Source organism: Lontra canadensis, unplaced genomic scaffold, assembly GCF_010015895.1.
Source record: "Lontra canadensis isolate GAN:19392208 unplaced genomic scaffold, GSC_riverotter_1.0 scaffold143, whole genome shotgun sequence".
Lineage (NCBI taxonomy): Eukaryota > Metazoa > Chordata > Mammalia > Carnivora > Mustelidae > Lontra > Lontra canadensis.
In genome coordinates this window covers 881,256-900,841 of record NW_022631137.1, presented here as the reverse complement: position 1 = coordinate 900,841, position 19,586 = coordinate 881,256, and the positions used below count along the sequence as shown (strand labels likewise).

At 45.4% G+C, this 19,586-nt stretch overlaps 1 protein-coding gene across 12 annotated transcripts in view; it reads left to right on the top strand.

The window, feature by feature from the left end:
- The window catches only part of RBFOX1 (RNA binding fox-1 homolog 1), a 2,042,166-nt gene that overhangs the window by 1,900,356 nt on the left and 122,224 nt on the right, over positions 1-19,586 (top strand). For all 12 annotated transcript variants that reach the window (XM_032843801.1, XM_032843800.1, XM_032843795.1 and 9 more), the window contains one exon: positions 16,055-16,198. In XM_032843801.1, the coding sequence (XP_032699692.1) occupies positions 16,055-16,198 (144 nt within the window). The remainder of the gene's footprint in view (positions 1-16,054; positions 16,199-19,586) is intronic.

Here is a 19,586-nt window from a genome sequence, read left to right as displayed (position 1 = left end):
ATAATGATTTAAATGGAGAAGTTGAAATAGATATCAAGGTTTGTTTGTTTTTCTTAGAACCTTCTTAGCTTCAGACTACTAAGTTAGCTCTGTGTCCATCAACTGCTTCCATGCTTTCAAGGGCTTCCTCCCAGATGCCTCTGTTAACAATACTTATCATCATCATCACCCCCACCATCATCACCATCATTATCATAACCACATCACCACAACATCACCACCATCATCACTATCACCACCACCTTCATCACCATCACCACCATCATCACCATCACCATCATCACCATCATCATCACCACCACCATCATCACCATCACCACCATCATCACTATCACCATCACCATCACCACCACCATCATCACCATCACCACCATCATCACTATCACCACCACCATCAACACCACCGCTATCGTCACCACAATCATCATTGCCATTGCCAACACCATCATCATAATCATCATTAACCACTATGTTCACTATCACCATCACCACCATCACCATCACCACCAAACACCTATCGTTTACTAATCAATTACTAGGAGCCAGGCTCAAGGCTACATTCTAGTAATATTCTTCGCTGTTGTTTACCATGAGTCTGCAAAGAAAGTATTGAAAAACCCATTTTACAGATGAAGAAACTGACCTTTCAGGGAAGTCAACTCATTTGCCCAGTGTCACAGAGAAGTTCTGGAGTTGGGTCTAGAATTTAGGTATCCTTGAGTTTACATGCTAGCCCTTTGTCTACACTTGGCACTACTTTATTGCCAGGGAGAGTTTTAGAGCCACTGGCAATATGACCAGAAGACAGCTCTCCTGGGGACTGGCTTTTCTAAATCTTTGGCAGCATTGTCTTAAACTGTGGCCCAGACACTACTTTTATTAGAATTGTATGGTATTGGTGTGTTACAAAGGAGTATTGCTGGCTCTAGCCGGTAAGGGATTTCCTGTTAACAACAGTGACATGCTGTGTTTAACAACCTACCTGGAGTGGTGGGGGGACAGGAAGGGTTCAGGAGCCTGAGTTGAAACTTTGCTGATTTCTGTGGTGTAAATTATCCCATCCTGGTCAAATTCAAGCTACCAGTGCCTCATCACCGAATGCAGAGTTAGCCAAAGATGTGCAAAATGGCAGCACCATTAGATAGTATCTCTACCATTCAGGTTCGAAAGCCAGAAGAAACCCCAAGAGCAATAGGTAACAGCAAAATGTAATAAAAGAACGAAGAAGCAATGAGTTTTGAACATGTATTACTGTTTTATATATTTTTTCAATTGAGGGTTTATGTTACTTAATTTTTATTAAAGGTCGCATTTAACAAGAGGCTTGCAAAACCCCTGAAAAGTAAACAACCCCTTGGAGAGGGGCTGAAGCCCTTCCCTGGGTCCACCGGAGCCTGATAAATTGGCCCAGAAAAGGCTGGAACCCTGGAATCTTCATTTCTCCAGAGCTCCCCAGGTGCTCCTGGTGCACGCTCCAATTACTGAGCCAGCGCCTTTAGCCTTTTCTCGAGCACATTTGAAGAACGCGTAGGAAAGTAACATATAATATGATAAGCATCTAAAAAATGTAGATGGGATTCATATTCCTAGCGAATGCTCATGGGCAGCTATGCTAAATGAACTCCACTGTTCCTCATCTTAAAAGAATTTTTGAAAAATTGAATAAAAATATTCCAAAGTTTTATTTTATTCTACCCTTCAATGAAGTACGGTTGCTCCATGTTGAAGAATAAGGCAGTAATCCTATTTCCTGGCAGCGGGGTGCAGGAGGACGGTTCAGAGGCTCTTCCTGAAAGGCTTACGCAAAGATAACAAAATGTCAGGGAAAGCTGCAGGGCAGGGCTGAATGGAAGAGGAGGCTTGTAATCTCGAATTCAATATAAAAGATCGAAAGCATCAAATAATCAGTCAGCAGTGAGCCTCCCCATCAGAATGTTCCATCTGCCTTGGAATTCAACTTTGTGATTGTATTATGATGTATACATTATACATCTCTCTCTCTCCCTATATATAACTGCCTAGAAAGAGCTAGGCGCATCCGAGGTCCCATACGGAAGTCTTGCTTGACTTTGGAAGGGAAACCTTTGGAAACATCACCTGCCTCTGCCCCACCCCCACCCCATCCACCTTGAAAACATTAAAGTCTCTTTTCCAGGCAGAAGTTTTAATTCAGGGAGAAAGGCTGACCCCCCAAATCAAGAGCAGTCCAGTAGCCTTGTATAAACTCTGATACACAGCAGACCCACCCCAAGGCTCTAAACCATGATTCTGCTTTTGGAAGGTGGGTCTGGAGGGGAGTTCAAGGGTTTCCAGGACCAGTGTTTACCTAGTGCTCACAAAATTCCTCAAGCCATTGGTAAGCACTTCTCATGTACTGGGGTTTTAATCTTACCGATCTTTTGGTTCTTTTCTAGGCACACTGCAGATAGTCAAGCAATAGTCTTTGAATGAATGAATGCACAAATCCCCATGTTAAAGCCAGGAGAGGGGAGCTGTGAAGGGGAGAAGTAGCATGTCCGAGATCAGAGGCCTGGGCGTTGGAGGTGCCAACCATATTTGTTTTCTCATTCTAGCTATATAAACTCGGGCGCACCTGGAGGTAGACTAAGGTAATATGTGTGGAGCACCCCCGACGACCCCCTGCACCGCCACCTATAAGCACAAACCACAAACCGGCCTTCTGCCAAGGGTGACCAAGAACCCCCTACCAAGGTAGGGCCCCTCGTTCGGCCCACCCTTCTGAATCTCAGAGCCGTGGCTTTCTAGTCACTGTCAGTACCTGCAAGGCGACCAAAGTTAGTACCTTCATTTATTCGGGGGCAGTAAATGTCATCCGAGACATGTGACCTGGTGAGAAACTGGCGGGCGTTGTCCTTGAATCCAAGTCTGCGGAAGCCAAGTCTCTGGTTGCCACAGTGGTTTTCGTATTTTCATCTGCCGTGTGAGCAAGTCTTGCTTTTTAAGTAGTGTAACCAAGAAAAATGGAAATTGTGGACTGTAGATACCTCGAAATGGCCACAGACTTTCCAGGCCAGAATCCCATCTGTTTCCCTGTGACCTGAGAGAGAGCCAGCATCGCTGTGACTACTTGCCCCAGGTCACCTAGCATCATGGCTACCATCCACATCTTATCATTTCAAGTTTTACCTCCATTTATTAGAACCTTGAGTGACTCTGAGATGAGATGGGTGGATGTTTCTCTGTGTTCCTTTGAACATTGGACTTGTAGACCATTAAAGGATGGCCTGTGAGCCCCGCTAATAGAGCACTGCTAAGTTTCTAGATGAATAAGATTGCCCAAGAAGTTTTCCATATTCCCCTCTTGTTGAATTATGTGTCCGAAGGTCCTTCAATCAGAGAACTCACCCATTGTCTTATTAATTGTATCATCAATCAGAGAACTCACCCATTATCTTATTAATTGTATCATTCCTTATTTTTCTCTCCTGCCATACGGGGAGAGAGTCCCAGAGCTCTAGGTATGTCGTATTCATCCTTTAGCCCTCACATCAGGCCAGGAACTCTTTGAATGGTCTCTAAATAGAACATTGTAGACTAGAGTAATGGTTTCTCTGAGAACCATCATGCCAAACTAGGGTCAACCACCTTTTTTTGCCAATAAAGTTTTATTGGAAGATAGCCGCACCCGTTCAGTTGTTTAGATACTGCCTGTGGCTTCTTTCACATACAGTGGAGGTCGTGTGACCCAGAGTCAAACTATTTTCCATGAGACCTTTTTAAGAAAAAAAAAAAAATTGCTGTCTAGGTAAAGAGCAAACTGGAAAGGAGATGAAGTCATTTCTATTTTCAGAGTATATTTCTTAGTATTTGCATCTCCTAACATATATTTACGCTCCTCTCCACCCACCAGTGCAGGAGAAATTAGCCCACTGATGAACAGGATCAGGAACTCACAAGCAATCTGAAACATGGCAGTTTGCAGAAATTGTGTACTTCATGTGACAGGATTCTTTGACTGTCAGATGTAGAAGAGACATATCAATATTCCAAAGAACAATATCTATACGCGTCTGGGTGTATACCGGAAAAACCCCAGTACCCCAGAGCAAAACCCTCAGAGTGCTTTTCTCTTTGTTCAAAGTGTTTATACACAGAAAGAAGTAATTAGTGAGGAAAATCCTGGGATTTTAGCTGAGATCAGTTGAATCTTAAATTCATCACCCATTTCCTGCAACGGACTTGTGCATTCAGCAATTTTCTTAGGCCTAGAAAATTTGCATAACGTATAGATTTGCCATTTGGTTAAATTAAATCTTGCATAATACGTTAGAGGGGAATAATCTTTTAGCTAGGCGGATTTGAGGATTCGATACAAAATATCAACATTTTTCCTTCTTAAATCGATATTTAAATTGGCCTTGATTTCTGAGTGTGATATGTTTAAGAAAAACCAGGAGGCCAAGGTGAGATGAGGATAAATCTTCAAGAGAGTCACTCCTGGAGAGGAAGAGTGGGCTGGCAGCAAGAAAGGGAGGCCGCCAGCTCCTTCAGGGGGATGCTCGCTAAGCTGGAGAACGGGCAAGCTCATCTTAATAATGCCATCAAAGCAGAGGGCAGTGCAGAGTTTTCGGGAGAATTTGACATGTTCCTTAAATTAGTTGGGTGCAGGGATTTGATTAACACAGAGGCCTCTGCCTGCTTCTTATCTGGGGATTTATCAACGAGGAAGGTCACTGGCATGGTCCAAAACAGCAGGATGGGAAAGAACTGCCATGGAGAATGTGTTAGGGCTCCCGCCATCTCCCTTGGCTCCTGGGACAGCCTGACATTCAGAGAACAGGGAAGGAGTTCTCGGGATGTTCAGGAAACCGGTGCTGAAGGAGGGACCCCGACCTAAAAAGACAGTGGGCAGCATTGCACACTGACCTTGAAGTACCAGGACCTTCAGCAGCTGTGGAGGACCCAAGCAACCCAAGCATACCAACACCCCTGCTCCCCACTCCCCACTCATCCCCAGAAGCCACCAGTGGCACACAAGCTCCCACAGATGAGAGAGAAAGCAGAGAGAGGCGCTTGCTTCTCACCACCAAGAAGCATCTCGTTTCTTTGAATGCCCTCTGCCTCCTCAGTCTCTTAACCGGCCCCCAACTCCAAAAAAGCAAGACCTAAGAAGAGAAGGAGGAAGAGGGTCCCAGAGGCGGCCCCTCTCACAGACAGTGCGAAGCCCTGAACGGGAGGGGCGAGGAGGCCGGAAATGCCCCCGCCTGAGGCAGGTCTATCAGGACTTGGGTCTATAGCAGTTGGCAGAGAATTGAATCTCACTGCCTTTGGAAGCTTTAAAATGGACTGGCCTGAGTTTTTAATAACCATACGGCCAGAAAGGTACCACATCTTCTTTAGATGTCATTAAGGGATTTGCCTCAGGAAAGGGCAGGGCCTGGGCTCTCAACCATTCTCCCACAAGGCCTCCCACTAGGTACTGACCTAGCATCCTGAAGTAGCTCTTAGCCCCTCGAAATGGAAGTTCCTTTGTCGTAGGTTGGGGACAAATGATAGAATCTTCTTCTCTGAGTCATCAGGTGATGCAATGAAATATAATGTATGCAAAGAGCTTAACAGAGTGCTAATCATTCCGCCAATGTTTATTAAGTGTTTATCAGGTGTCAGACACTGTTCTAGATGTTGGTCGTCATTGTCATTATGGGCTAGGAAGGGCACTTATGTGTACTGACTCATGGGGTAGGTGCTAATGATATTTCTAGTTTCTAAGATGAAAGAAACGAGGCCCAGAGAGGTTAAGTAACCTGCTCAAGGTCACACAGTGAGGAAGTGGTAGAGCTGGAATTCAAACCCAGATCACTTGTTCCAGAGTCTACAAATGTTTGTTGCTATTATTAGTAGTAGAGGTAGTTATTTTCAACACCTTGGTCCAGGAACTGAAAACTGAAACTTTAAGCATGGTGAAGGAGAGAAAAAGCCCTTCCTATAGCCCTGCTATTCCTGTCCTCCGATAAGCAGACCCCAACTCCCAACCCCATCTGCTGTATCGCCAGAGATTGATACATATATTAGGTGCTCAATAAATATATTTTTGAATGATAAGAGAGCCCCTGGTTTCAAGCCCAGTGAAACTCCTTTCTCTCCCCAGGACAAAACACTTCATCCCCTGGTGTTTGCAGGCTCTGCCTCAATGACACTGCTGTAAACTGAATTGTGTCCCCCTCCGCTTTCATGTTGAAGCCTTAAGCCCCATAAGATGGCATTTGGAATTGGGGACTTTGGGAAGTAATTAGAGTTAGATGAAGTCATGAGGGCAGGGTCCTCCTGTTGGAATCAGTGTCCTTACAGAAAGAGGAAGAAGAGAGAGAGCATTGTCCCTCCACCACGTGAGGACACAGGGAGGTCGCAAGCCAGGAAGAGAGGGCGCACCAGGAGCCACGTACACTGACACCTTGATCTCGGACTTCCCAGCCTCCGGAACCGGGAGAAATAAACGTCTGTGGTTGAAGCCACCCGGTCTGTGGCATTTTGTTTTAGCAGCTCAAGTGTGCTCATACAGATGCCTCTGCAACCCGTCACCTTTACTGATGCGTTGAACAGTTGGCCCCTTGTAGGCTCATCCTACACTTTCAAAGAGTGAAAAAAAAAAATAGCGAGAGAATTGGGAGTCAGCCCTTCTGTGTCCTGCGGCGCTTCTCTGTTCTGAAGAATTTCATCATTCCGGCAGAGCATTGAATTTATTCGGGTTGAGGGAAATGTGATGAGTTTCTTAAATCTGTGTCACCTGGCTGTGGAATCCGCCCCGCTGAGCTAGGAAGGAGGCATTAACTACATCCAAAGCTGTGTGATTAACTTATTTGTTTGCCTACAGAGCTAAAATGAAAAAGCAGGGAGTTGAGGGAATCTGCACCAGCCCCGTTTTGAAGTAGGATTGTGAGAATACCGGAGACGTGGGTTTTAATTCACATTCCCTGGGCTTGCCATTATTATTATTTTTAATGGAAAATAACTTTGCACCATCTTGCTTCGTTTTAAATGGAGAATGTGCAATATTGTCTAACGCGGGGCATGGAGTTGATTTAGTATGCATGATTTTCTCCCCTCCCCGCCCAGTACTTTGGTTCTTTGTACACATTCAATATCGTTACATTTTTGCTTAGAACATATATATTTTCCCCCTGAACTTTTCTCGATTGCTTTTTTATCAGGTTTACAAATCAAATCAAATAGGTATATTGCAGAGCTCTGTGATATTATTTTCTGAGCTTATAGTACAATGTATTGAATTATGCCACGCCATGCTCTTAGCTCCTGCTCTCCGCTCCAGATTGAGAGAGAGGGACTGTGGACCCTGTAAATTCACTTGGCGCCCAGCATTACTGGCTAAATCAAGACCACTATTCAGGCTGCAAGCAGAGACAGAGCAAGTGTTCGTTACACAAATCAATTTGGTCCAAAGTACATCGCAGTGGGTACTCAACCATCGCTCACATAATATTGTCAACTTAATCAAATAATGCCTCGAAGACACTCACAAGCTTTTCTCTCCGAGAAATAACTTGATTGGTAGAGGAGGAAGAAGCAGCTGGCTATTCTAAAGGACACTTTTTATTTATCACTGTTAAGCGCTTTGGGCGTGGAGGGGAGGAAGCCCAGAGGAGAGGAGGGACGCTGCATATTCACGGGCTGTGCTGGGAAGAAATCGTGCTCGGCAGCATCCTGTCTTGGGCGTTGGGTTTCGACACCCTCGTGGCAGAGCTGGGTGTGCTCATGGTGGAAAATAAGCTGGACCTAAACCTCTCTCCTGGAATGATACAGTAAATATTTGTGCCACAGCTAAGAGCTTCCAACTTTGTCCCTGGGATGTTCATGTGCTAGTAGGACAGAGAAGTCAGTAATCTGATAACAAAAAAATATATATGGTTAATAAGGGCCCAAGAGAGGAGAGCCCAGGACTCCAGGTGCTCAGAGGAAGCATCTGGAACATCTGATGCCTGGGTTGGTTCAACTTTGGCTGGTTGGTTGTGATAGGGCCCTGTTCACAGAGCTCATCACTCCGGTTCCTGCCCTGACTGAGGGCACAGGCAGTGAGAACTCCCCCAAGTTTCACTCCTCTGTGCTAGTGCTTGGCGGTTGCCCTTTAGGGCTGAGCAGTCTTTGGACTTCACCTTGACCTTGAGAGGCCACTGAGGGCCAAAATAGGGAATCCAGAACATGGAGTTAAATATCTTTGATGCTTTTGTGGCTCTGCCATCTCCTAGCTGCGTGACTTTGGACAGGTGCCTTAACATCTCTGAGCTTCCGTTTTTCAAATTGTTATGTTGATCAGTGGGACAAGGTGTGAACAACACCTCACAGGATACCAGGGACATCGTAGGACCTCAGCACGGCTTTATATTCAATACCCGATTCCAGACCCATTCGCCAGTTCTGCACTAAGCTCATCAGCCACCTGTGGACGGCAGTAGTGGGCATCAAATATGTCAGCTCAGGATAGGGGAGAGGCAAATGGCCTCACACTGTCGTGGTTCTTATCCGGGGGCCCGTGGATGTCTGTGTATCCTTCAGGGAATCGGGGAACTTCATAGGCAGAGGCTCAGGGATTAGGAAACTAACATTTCAAAGGGACCATTATTATACTGCCAGTTGCAAGAATCTGTGAAGCCCATGGCTGGTATGATGGAGGAACTGAATTTTTAATTAAATTCAACTTTAATTAATATTTAAACACTGACATTGACTCAGGTAGTTACTAAAAGCCTTTTAGGTGTGTTTTGAAAATCTTGGCCATCCGACTGTCCATTTTTCAAAATCTACATATAGATCAGGTATTTCCAATGAAATGTAGTATCTGTATTGAGATGATGAGCCCTGGGTACAAATTATATACAAGATCTCAAAGACCTAGGGAGGGGGAAAGGGAATTTAAAATATCATCTACATTACTTACACACTGAAATAATAGTTTAGATAAACTGGCTTAAAATAAATATATCTTTAAAATTAATCCCACGTTTCTTTTTCTTTTTTTGAAATGTGGCTTCTAGAAATTTTAAGATTATGTGTGTGGCTCCTATTTTATTTTATCGAATGAGACTACTCTAAAGTACATGACCGGGGTCCTTGAACTGTATCCAGTGCTGTGTTGTGAGTACGTGTGTTTTTAATTTCCATCATGCAAGGGAGGAAAAATAATTTTCCCCCTGTTCTTCTAGGTTCTTGGCTAAAACCCCCCAAGACAAAAGAGAGATCAATAGGGGACAAGAAAAACAGGACACAAATAACATGTTTACCTTCTGTAGCCATGGGACCCACCCAGGAAAGACTGAATAATTCCCAGGAATGGCCCAAGCCACCGGCTTAAACAGCATCTCCAGCTAAAGACAGAAGATGTGCAGGGGCGCCTGGGTGGCTCAGTGGGTTAAAGCCACTGCCTTCAGCTCAGGTCATGATCTCAGGGTCCTGGGATTGAGCCCCGCATCGGGCTCTCTGCTCAGCAGGGAGCCTGCTTCCCTCTCTCTCTCTCTGCCTGCCTCTCTGCCTACTTGTGATCTCTGTCAGATAAAGAAATAAAATCTTAAAAGAAAAAAAAAAAGACAGAAGATGTGCAGTAGGCAGGGGAGTGAGCGATGGGGGGCTTATCAGGAAAAGAGCAATAAACAAGCATGAGGTTGTTCTAGATCGAGGTCATTGTCTCCTCTTTTGAAGGGTTTCTAGAAATTTAGGGACTTTCTTTTCTTGCTACCTCCAAAAGGGAGACACCCCTACAAATGGAGAGTTTCCTTAAAAATGTAAATTTCTCTTTTTGTGAAGGGTAACATCTACACTTTTCAGAGCTTCTCCTGTGTCTGCTGTTTCTCAAAAATAATCATCCCAAAATAACCCTTATGCCAAGGAGGCATATTTTGGGGTGGCAAAATATAATTTGGTACAGTTCCCGTTTTATTTCTTATGGATGTCTCCCCCACTACAGGCGCTTAGCCCTGTGCTTCCAATTCTCTGATTCTCCCTGAACTCTGATTTCTGCAGACAGCATCACCACATTTTACTCATCCGTCCTTGCAATGGTCACCTGTGTTGCCTCCAGCAACCTGGGATCACAGACAACACTGTGATGGGATATTTGATCCCTACTTGTGTCTCAAGCGACTGGCTCAGAAGGGTTTAAGGAGCTGGGCTGGCATGTGACAGGAGTTTAGCTCAGAGACATCCAGCTACAGATATCTCTTGCCTGTACTCCCAAGGTACCTGGTCATCCCGGAAGATGGCACCCAGGTGAGCTCAGCAATGCCTCATTGGCTCGGAGAGGAGATATAGGCGGAGCCAGACTCTCAAAGACACATACCAAACTATGCGGATTCTCTCCAGCAGTCATCCCTGGATTGGTCGATATCAAAATCCAATTTCACCAGGATTAGCCTTGGGTTGCTCAGAGCTATTCATTGAATTAGGAACGATTATAGCAGAGGGAGCCCCGCGGTTCTTTATTAAGGTCTTTGCGGAAGCACTAAGTGATCTTCAGGAGATTAAAGTGCCGGTGGTGTTTTCTTAACATTTATAACCTGCATCGATATCTGGGGAGTTTGTTTATTAGGAAAAATTCTGCGGCACACATCCTGCCTCCTAATATGGCCTTCGAACTGGGCCAGAGCACAAGCTGGCCTTGCCGCCCTAATGAGCTTATTGGGGAACCCGTGCCAAGCGCTGTCTGGAAACCCACCTCTTGAGGTGAATGGACTTTCCATTCGCGTGGGGTCCTGCGACCCTGGCTGCGTGGTGGGAAGGCGGCCTCTCGGAGTCGTCAGTATCCGTGATCCCCGAGATGGTTATTCACGCTGCCGATATAGTAATGGTATGTGACCCCTGTTCATTCACGGGACATAACTGTCACAGGACTTTGCTTCCATTATCCCACTCTGAAGGGTCCAGGACACCCAGATGCAAACTAAGACCGAGAGCCATGAAGGTGGCATTCATGCAGCTCACTTGTAGCAGAAGCCACAGGTACTTGCCGAGAACTTGACATGTGCTCCGGCTCACGGTTCCAGTTGGTGCAGTTTTGCCCCCCCCCCCCCAGGGAACCTCTGAATCCCAGAAGACAGTTTGGGTTGTCCCACTGCCATACAGCAGGTGGAGGCCAGGGGTGTTGCCAAACATCTTACAGAGGACGGGACAGTCCCACATCGAGGACTTAACCAGCCCCAATGTCCACATTTCGGCTCTGGGGATAGGGACAGAACAGTGTGGATGGAAACTCACCCAGTCTCTGTCCTCATGGATTTCACATTCTGGCGGAGGAGACAAAGAAACACCATAGAAACTAACAGAAGCATCTAATACAAAGGCAAGAAGGGATAGGTGCTATGAAAAAAGTGAACGAGCTAGGAGACAGGAGATGCAGAAGCTTTAGATAACGGGGCCAGTGAGGGCTTCTCCAGTGGGTGCTGTCTGGGCAGAGAGCTGGGAAGAAGGGGGCAAGCCATATGGGCGTCTGGGGAGAGAATTTTCCAGGCAAAGGAAGAACAGGCATGAAGCCCGAGGAGGGAGCGTGCTGTGTGCATGGAAGGAGCCAGGTGGCTTTTGAGTAAGGAGCAGGAACCTCAGGAAGCAAGGGGGTCCGGGCCAGAGCGTGTAGTGAACCTTGCAGCCCAGGATGGGGGTCTGGTCTGGAGGGTTCTGAGAGGGAAGCTGGCCATTCTACTTCCACCTCTAACACCTTTTTTTCTCAATCTCCTCTCATCCCTGAGTGAGAAGACCAGGAGCAATTTGCTTGGTCTTTATGTGCTACCTTCTGATCTCCCAAACATGGTTATGAGGCATCTTTCCAATTCAGCTGGGTCCCGCTTTTAGAGCCAAATATGATACTTTAAAAGAATCAGACACAGATAAATCAAGGTTCTTCTACCAGCCGTTAATTCCAAATAAGCCTTAACACGTACCAGCCTTGAGGGATGTAACTACCAACCAGGTAGCCCCTGCTTTTCGGGGATATGCCTTCTAGATGTACAATTCTCTTAGCAACTTTCTCAGCTTTTTCACATGATTTTATTTTTGTCTTTAGAAATTTCACGCTGTGCCTTAGCCATAAGCTTCACCGACCTTCTCAGGGATGCTGTGACTGCTTGTCCATCTGTGTGAGCTACAGGGCTAGGCTCAGGGAACCTGCAGAACTAACCTTGTTTTTAGGGTGTTGGATCCCTTTCAGGAGGCCAGTGGAGCACCTCTCGGCCCAGCTGAAGGGGGTCATCACATCCAGGGGGAGTTGCTCAAAGGCAGCCCGAGAGCCTGGGCCAGGGTGAAGGGAAGACTCAAATCTCTCTTTAGACAACTCATCAAAGTTCCCAGCGTGACAGATGGGAGCCTGGGACAGCTCCGACAGGGACATTCTCTCTTCTTCTAGAGCGGGTGTGAGACCAGCCCTTTCCCTCGGTGGTAGAAGATGCATCCACTTCCTGATAACAGCTACTTCTACATGCACTTCCGGTTTGCTTGTTTAGAAGAAGATTATAGTGTGTTGAATGTGGCCTTCAAAACATATGTTCACATCCCATTCTCCATAAACCCATGACTATGACCTTATTTGGACAGAGGGTCCTTGTGGATGTAATCAAGCATCCCAAGACAAGATCCAGGGTGAGCTTTAAATCCTTATAAGAAGAGAAAGGCAGAGGGAGATATGAGTCCCAGACACACAGAGAGAAGAAAGCCATATGAACATGGAGACACGTGGAGAACGTGGAGAGATTGGGGGAGTGTAGCTTTAAGCCAAGAGGTCACCAGAAGCTCAAAGAGGCAAATGTGGGCTCTCCCCTAGAACCTTCAGAAGGAGCGTGGTCCTGACAGCGCCTTCACTGTAGCCTTCCAGTCTCTACAACCGTGAAGGAGTCCATTTCCATTGCTTTTAGCCACCGTGTTTGTGGTCATTTCTTAGCAGACGAATACAGGGACCTAAAACTCAGGCTTGTCCTGAATATATTTTCCCTGACAGTTCCCAGAAAAAGAGAAGGGGAACGCTCTCACCCTGATAGCAGAGTCAGTGAGGACCCTTCTGGTCCTCACCCCTGCTGTGCCCCAGGCTCCGGAGTCAGCCTCTGGACCCTAACGTGCTCCCCTGCCCTCTCCTCTCCATTTACCCACGACGTCGGAAACGCTTTCGGTTTGTTTTCCATTTTACGTGTTATCTTTAAAAATTAGTTTTAATACACAGGTATTCCGACATAACAATTTATGAGCTTTTGTACACATGCCCGCACTACAAAATGATTAATTGAGCGTTGTATGTTTTTATCAAAGGAAACAACGCAGAGATTTCTCCAAAGTCCTGTTTGACTAAAGATGATTAATTTTAATTTTCACATGAGCAGCATAATGCTATTAATCATTTAATATGTTGAATCATAATCTCTGTAATTCCTAATTAGGTTTATTAAGCTGAAACATCCAGCAGTTATGTACAAATCCAAATCTAAGTTTCTTTCTTGGGATGAGAAGGAGCTTGTTTTAATTTGCATTTGAACAGCAACTTCTAATCGGAGGGAAGAAACGGACTTTAAGCTGGGATCTCACTCAGCTGCTGTCTCTGCAAGTTTAGGGTCTTAGGTCAGAGGACATGACCCCAAAGGCATGGTTCAAGGACATCTTGGTTGTGTAACCAAGGGTCATGTTACCAGCAGAGAAAACACAGTTCCCTGCTTGGTTTGGGCCTGGGTGTTACAATATTGTATTCGACTATTACCTGAAAATGCAAAGTGGACCATTCATTCATCCTTCATTCATGACTTGATGGATACACTTCGTAATTCGGCCTGCATTTCCCATTTGGTGGCCGTGGCTCAGCCCCGATGCCGGGCGCCAGTCCCACCACACCCCAAGATGATCTGTAAGTGCCTCCTCTTAATTTTTATCATCTGTCCTTCCTGCCCGCTGACTTTGACACTAAGGGGCCCATGTACTCCCCTGAATCCAGAACCCGATATCACCTCTGCATCTTTGCCTGTGCCTTGCCCTCTGCTGGTACAGCATCAGCCCCCTTGGTCTCTTCTGTTAGACACCCCCCACCGAAAACCTGACCTCCAGAACTGGCAGGGCTCCCAGAACGTCCAGCTGTGTGGCATGTCCCTGATTTCAGTTTACTCAGCCCTCTGTGACCGACTCTGACCCCAGCCTCACCACTAGCTCTTTCCTTCTTCTTTCTCTTGAACTGAACTAGGACCAGCGTGTGCTGGGAGGACTAACCTGTATGTCCAATATATAGCAGTTGCTCAGTAAAAATGTGCCTAACAAGCAAATGGGAACCTTTCCTTTGTCTGTTTCCTGAGAGAGGCTTTCTCTCTCCTTGTTTTTGACATTTTAAGGAAAAGTCACCATCACTCTAAAAAACTCCCTGCCTTCCATTTATTGAGTTCATGTCCCAAGAACTCTGCCAGGTTGGCCTGTATTACTGCATTCAGTCTTCACAGAGCCTTGGAAGGGGTGCATTATTATTATTATTACTCATTTTCCAGATTAGAAGACCGTCACCATTCCTCCTCCTTATTCCACTCCAGTAGCACAGACGAAACAACCAAGAGCAGCGTTGGTGTTACCATGACGTAGCACCTCAAACTTGCAGAGGTCCTCAGAAAGGGGTTTTGATACGAAACCAGCTTGGAAGAGTAGTCTGCCAACTTCTGGGAGATCTTGACTTCAAAATGCTATTCAGGGGGTATTAGGAAGGCGAATGCAGAAGAAATCTGTCAATAAACACAAGGACTGGGGAGAAAGTCACTAATTATGGCCATGTTATTGTGGTATATGTATCATATACCGTATTTATATAAAGTATTTATATGCATATATAAAACATTTTTATATATGAAAAACATGTCATGTATATATTTTTTTTTCACTTGTCTCCTCTATGTCTTTATTATCTTATACCTGCCCGATTGCATGGATAGTTTTGTCCCAGTTACAGGCTTCTAAATCATTTAAAAGTTAGGTGAGGCTGATTCTTCCCTCATAGATTTGATGGGTTTCCACACAGGTTTTCCATTATGGTTTTGGAGAAGAAAGTAACTGATGTGGGTGGCATCAACTGCCACCCAGAGGCGATAGATGCTAATTGCAGAGAAAGTATCCAGAAGCATCTCTAGAACCAAGAGTATGGGAATGGCTGTAATGATACCAAGCGTTAATGTGACTCTCCTGCCTGTACATGTGCTGAAACAATATCGTGTTGTCCGGGCTTTTGTTTTGGCAAGAGTGGGAAGCAGAGTAATGAGTTATGCCAACAGCATAACTTTATCGACACCAATATAGTCCGTAGAACGTTCTGGAGATGTTCTAGATCCACGTGGTCCGACATGGAAACCACTAGCCATCGGCGGCCATGGACTACTTGAAATGTGGCTAGTGTGAAGGAAAAAACTGGATTTTACATTTTACTTAATTTTAATTCATTCAAATTTAAATAGCCACACGGGGTCAGCTATAATGGACATCACAGGCCTGCCCAACCAAGAAACAAGAAAGTAAAACCTTAAAAAATAAAATTAAGTCAGTTGGATGGTTACTTGGACTGCAGAACACCAGACAGCCTTCTCAAATATTTTACTACATTTGCTAATGTTTTATCTGGATAGCTGCAGTAATTATGCAGGCATATCTTAAGATTTTGGACCCCTTTGGTTAAGGGATACACTCTCTCCTACCCTTAATGATGAGGTTTTCTCTGATTGCCTGCTAAAACTCCCCAACACCTCCACAATAACTACCCCTCCCCTTGTTTTATTTTCCTCCATGATGCTCTCCTTCTACCAGTTCCGTATTTATTTATTAATGAGCTTACTCACTCCTCCCCACACACCCCCTGTAAGAATTACACTCCATGGAGGCAGAGCTTGTCTGCTTTCTCACTGCTGAATCCCGATCTACCTTGGGCTCTCGGGAATGTTCAATAGATACTTGTTGAATGGATGGATGGATGACCCAGCAGCTCCTTACTTGTCCTTGCTCCTTTGTTCCAGCATTTTCCTACCATTTCGGGGAAGCTAAAGCACTTTGGAAAGAGCGCACAGGTCCACTCAGAGCCTCTTTACTCTTGTCCTTTTAGCAGACAGATGATGCGGCACCAACGGATGGCCAGCCCCAGACACAACCTTCCGAAAACACAGAAAACAAGTCCCAGCCCAAGCGGCTGCACGTCTCCAACATCCCCTTCAGGTTCCGGGATCCGGACCTCCGACAAATGTTTGGCGTAAGTAGTGCGTTTCCCCTGTGCGGTGTCTGCGCTGGGGTCCCCAGAGCCCTTCCCTCCTCGTATAAGTTCTTGGTATTTATAACATGAAGGTGAGATGTTTACATAGGGGGAAGAGAAAGACATTTTAGATCCTAGTCTGTGGGTATATTGTGGCCAGAGTCTCCTTGTGATTTTAGTCTAAATATCTTTGTATCGGTTCACCATGGCCCCGCTTTGCCAAATGGTCTTCTTCTCATTAGTAACTGGAAAATCACATGGCGGACGAGTTCCCAGATAAAGTAGCACTGAAAGAAGCCCACTGATGATCCCAGATCAAGTGGCCCGGGACCCCGTGTCACGGCCGAAATAAACATTTTGTGTCCTTTGGGTTCTTCTCTCTTTCGTAGCTGCCAAAGTTATCATGATATGCCCCTGCACACCTCACTCTTTCCCAGGCACTGTGCACTTGGATTTCAGGCAGCTTTAGCGAATAATGACTTCTGCATAAAGCTTCATCAAAAAGCAGAGCAGAGAAGGCTAAAGATTTCTTAAGTCTGACTTGCGCCCTGCCGTATACACTCTCCCGCAGTCAGTGATGGGGATTCAGAGGTTCTTCCTATGATGTTCTCTGCCACTGATGACAGCCTTGCCCAGCTACCATGATTGAAACACAGAGCAGGGCAGAAGACACCGTCAATGCAGAGGAAATAGATGATAAGGTTGCTTCCTCGTGGGGTATGATGACTCGGATTCTTTTTCTGGAGGAAACCTCGCACTGTCCACCTTCAGAAGGAATGAGTTAGCCACGTCCTGGGCTCTGAAGGACAAAATTCTGACAGGGCTTAGATACCCTTAGTAGTTTTTTTTGTTTTGTTTTGTTTTTGTTTCTTTTAGTTTTTTTTGCAAACGTAGTCAGCCGATTTGCCCATGACAACCATCCCAGCATTGACGGGAGGTGTCTGTGGATTCCGTGAACAGAGCTACATCCTTAGCATTTGACTTAGAGGAAAGGTTGGCCGCCTGGAGATTGTTCTAAGAGTTGGTGGTTGGATGCAAATGTTACAGAAGCAATAAGAAGAGGCCAAACTTTTATGCCGAACCCTGGGCCAAGGAGACCTCATTCCCCCGATGTGTGGGGGAGCTCTGGTTCATGACACTGTGGTCGTGGGGTTAGCTCGCGTGTACCTTCTCTTTCTTTATCATGCATGGTGTTTATCAGATCCACATCTGACACAAAGGCAGAGCCAGCGTCCTAATATTCAGATACCCAGACTCGAATCCTGACATTTCAGAGGAAAAGGTCAGCTTCTGCACTTTTATCTCTCTCGTTTGGTAATAACCTTGAGTTGAGCCCTCTAACTTCTTGCAGAGTAGAGATACCCTCGGGCACTCTCAGGTCAAAGATGACTTTGAAAAGTGCAAAGCATTCAAAGTGGAAGTGGAGGTTAAGTGTGTATAAAGCAGTGAGACCAGGTTTGAATGATGGGCAGCCAGAGGAATTAGATTCCTTTTGCCACGTCAGGTTAGAAAGTCTTGCTCTGTGGTCTATCTTTCCTCGTCAGGTGTCATTGGGAGGTTGGCTTTGAATCTGGCCCTCTTAATGATCACCTCGGTGCTCTTTTATGGTGTCACTCACGGCAGCCCACACCAGCTCCCAACCCCGATGGCGCTCTCCCCTCCCTGGTCTTCTCGGTTATCTTGAAAGTCACCGGAGGGCTACACAGCCAAGTCAGAGGTATTGGAAATAATCCGCAGCTGGAACTCCCAAAGACAGCATCCTGCTTGCACGGATATCTGAGCCCCTCTGTTCTTATAGGGCAAAGGCAAGTGATGCAGAGCGAGGTCTTGCCAAAGACTGAACATATGACCCAGTTATCGAACTATAATCAAAATCCACTGGTTTCAGAGCCAGTTTTTTTAAAAGTCAATATTCCTAAGCAACTGACAAGACGTTGACTTGACAAGATGATAGATACGCTTAGTATCAATTAAGAAAACGTGGCATACATTCAGTAATATTGAAATTAATTTTGTTCATCACAAACAGCATCTGTGTTCTTTTTAAAAGTATGCAAGTGTTTTTTTTTTTTTTTAATGAGTTTCAGCTCTAAAAATTTGGGGCACATATAGATTCCTGAATTCTTTGTAATAATGCTGAGGCCTCCTTGGTTTATGACCACTGTTCTGAAGAAACGGAATTTAAATACTAAAAATCTGTTCTTCCCAGCCAAACATTGGTGGTGGCAATCCCACTGTGGTTATCTGATACTTTTAGTGGCATGAGTCGCATTGAAAGGCATCTGTAAACATTTGGGTTGGCTCCCCACACTCCGGTTGAGAAAACTAAGTGTGGTTTCTTCTTGTAGGTCTTACTTACTGTAAGAAATGACATTTTGATTCCAATTAGGTCTTTTCCAAGTCATTTGGACATGAGATCTCTTCTCTCTTCTTATTGCCTTATTTTGCTATTGCCTCTTCACTTTGGCTGGGGCTAGAAGCGGGGGAGGGGAGGTGATTACAGAGAAACACCCTCTCGAAGATTTTTGTGTTTTTCTCCTTTGTCTCTTTTGTTAAAGGCGGCCATGGGGATTTGAAACCCAAACCAAAACAAGACAAAAAAGGAAGCTTCTTTCTCCAACTGCCTAAAACCTAGCCGTGTTCCTGACAACTTTTGGAACTATTAATAATTCAGCTGTGAAGTTTGCAATTTCTGCAGGCCTAATGGTCACCGCAGGTGCCTCACAGTTTGTTTTTCATTCATGGCTTCAGGACCCGTTCACTGGGATTCTGGTTACCCTTCTCCCACCATGTTCTTCAGTGCTTGACATTTTTTGCTTCCTCCTCCCTTGGAAGCATTTGTTCTAGTGTTTGGCATTAAATTTTCTAACTATGCATAGATTTTCTTTCCTTCCTTCCTTCCTTCCTTCCTGTCAAGATGGAACATTCTTTGGTCAAGAAGTTATGTGCACACAGTGGTGCCAGAGTCTTCTTACAACCTCAGTTGGGGCGTGAGTGAACAGATCAAGGGCATTGGTTCTGGATGTTTCCCTGAAAGAAATGTTGGTTCTGGCCTGACGACTTCCTTTTTGAGCTCTGTCCTCATGTCAGGGAGCATTCACGAGGGTGGGTGTCCTTTATGTTTAAAGTCTTAGTGATCCCATGAAAGGAATGTGGGTGGATGTCCACCAGATTGAATATAATGGCTTGCTCTTGGACAGAATGGTTCTTTAACCTAACGTTTAAAATTTACACGTATCTGGGCTTGGGGTGAGAGGGGTGCATATGCTATATCCAGACCACTGACATGACACATTGCATTACAGTACTGTTTTTCAGAAGTAATGGCTCATGGAGCATAAGATTAAAATTTGCACAACACCCTTGTTGATGTCACAGCCTTGCTTTT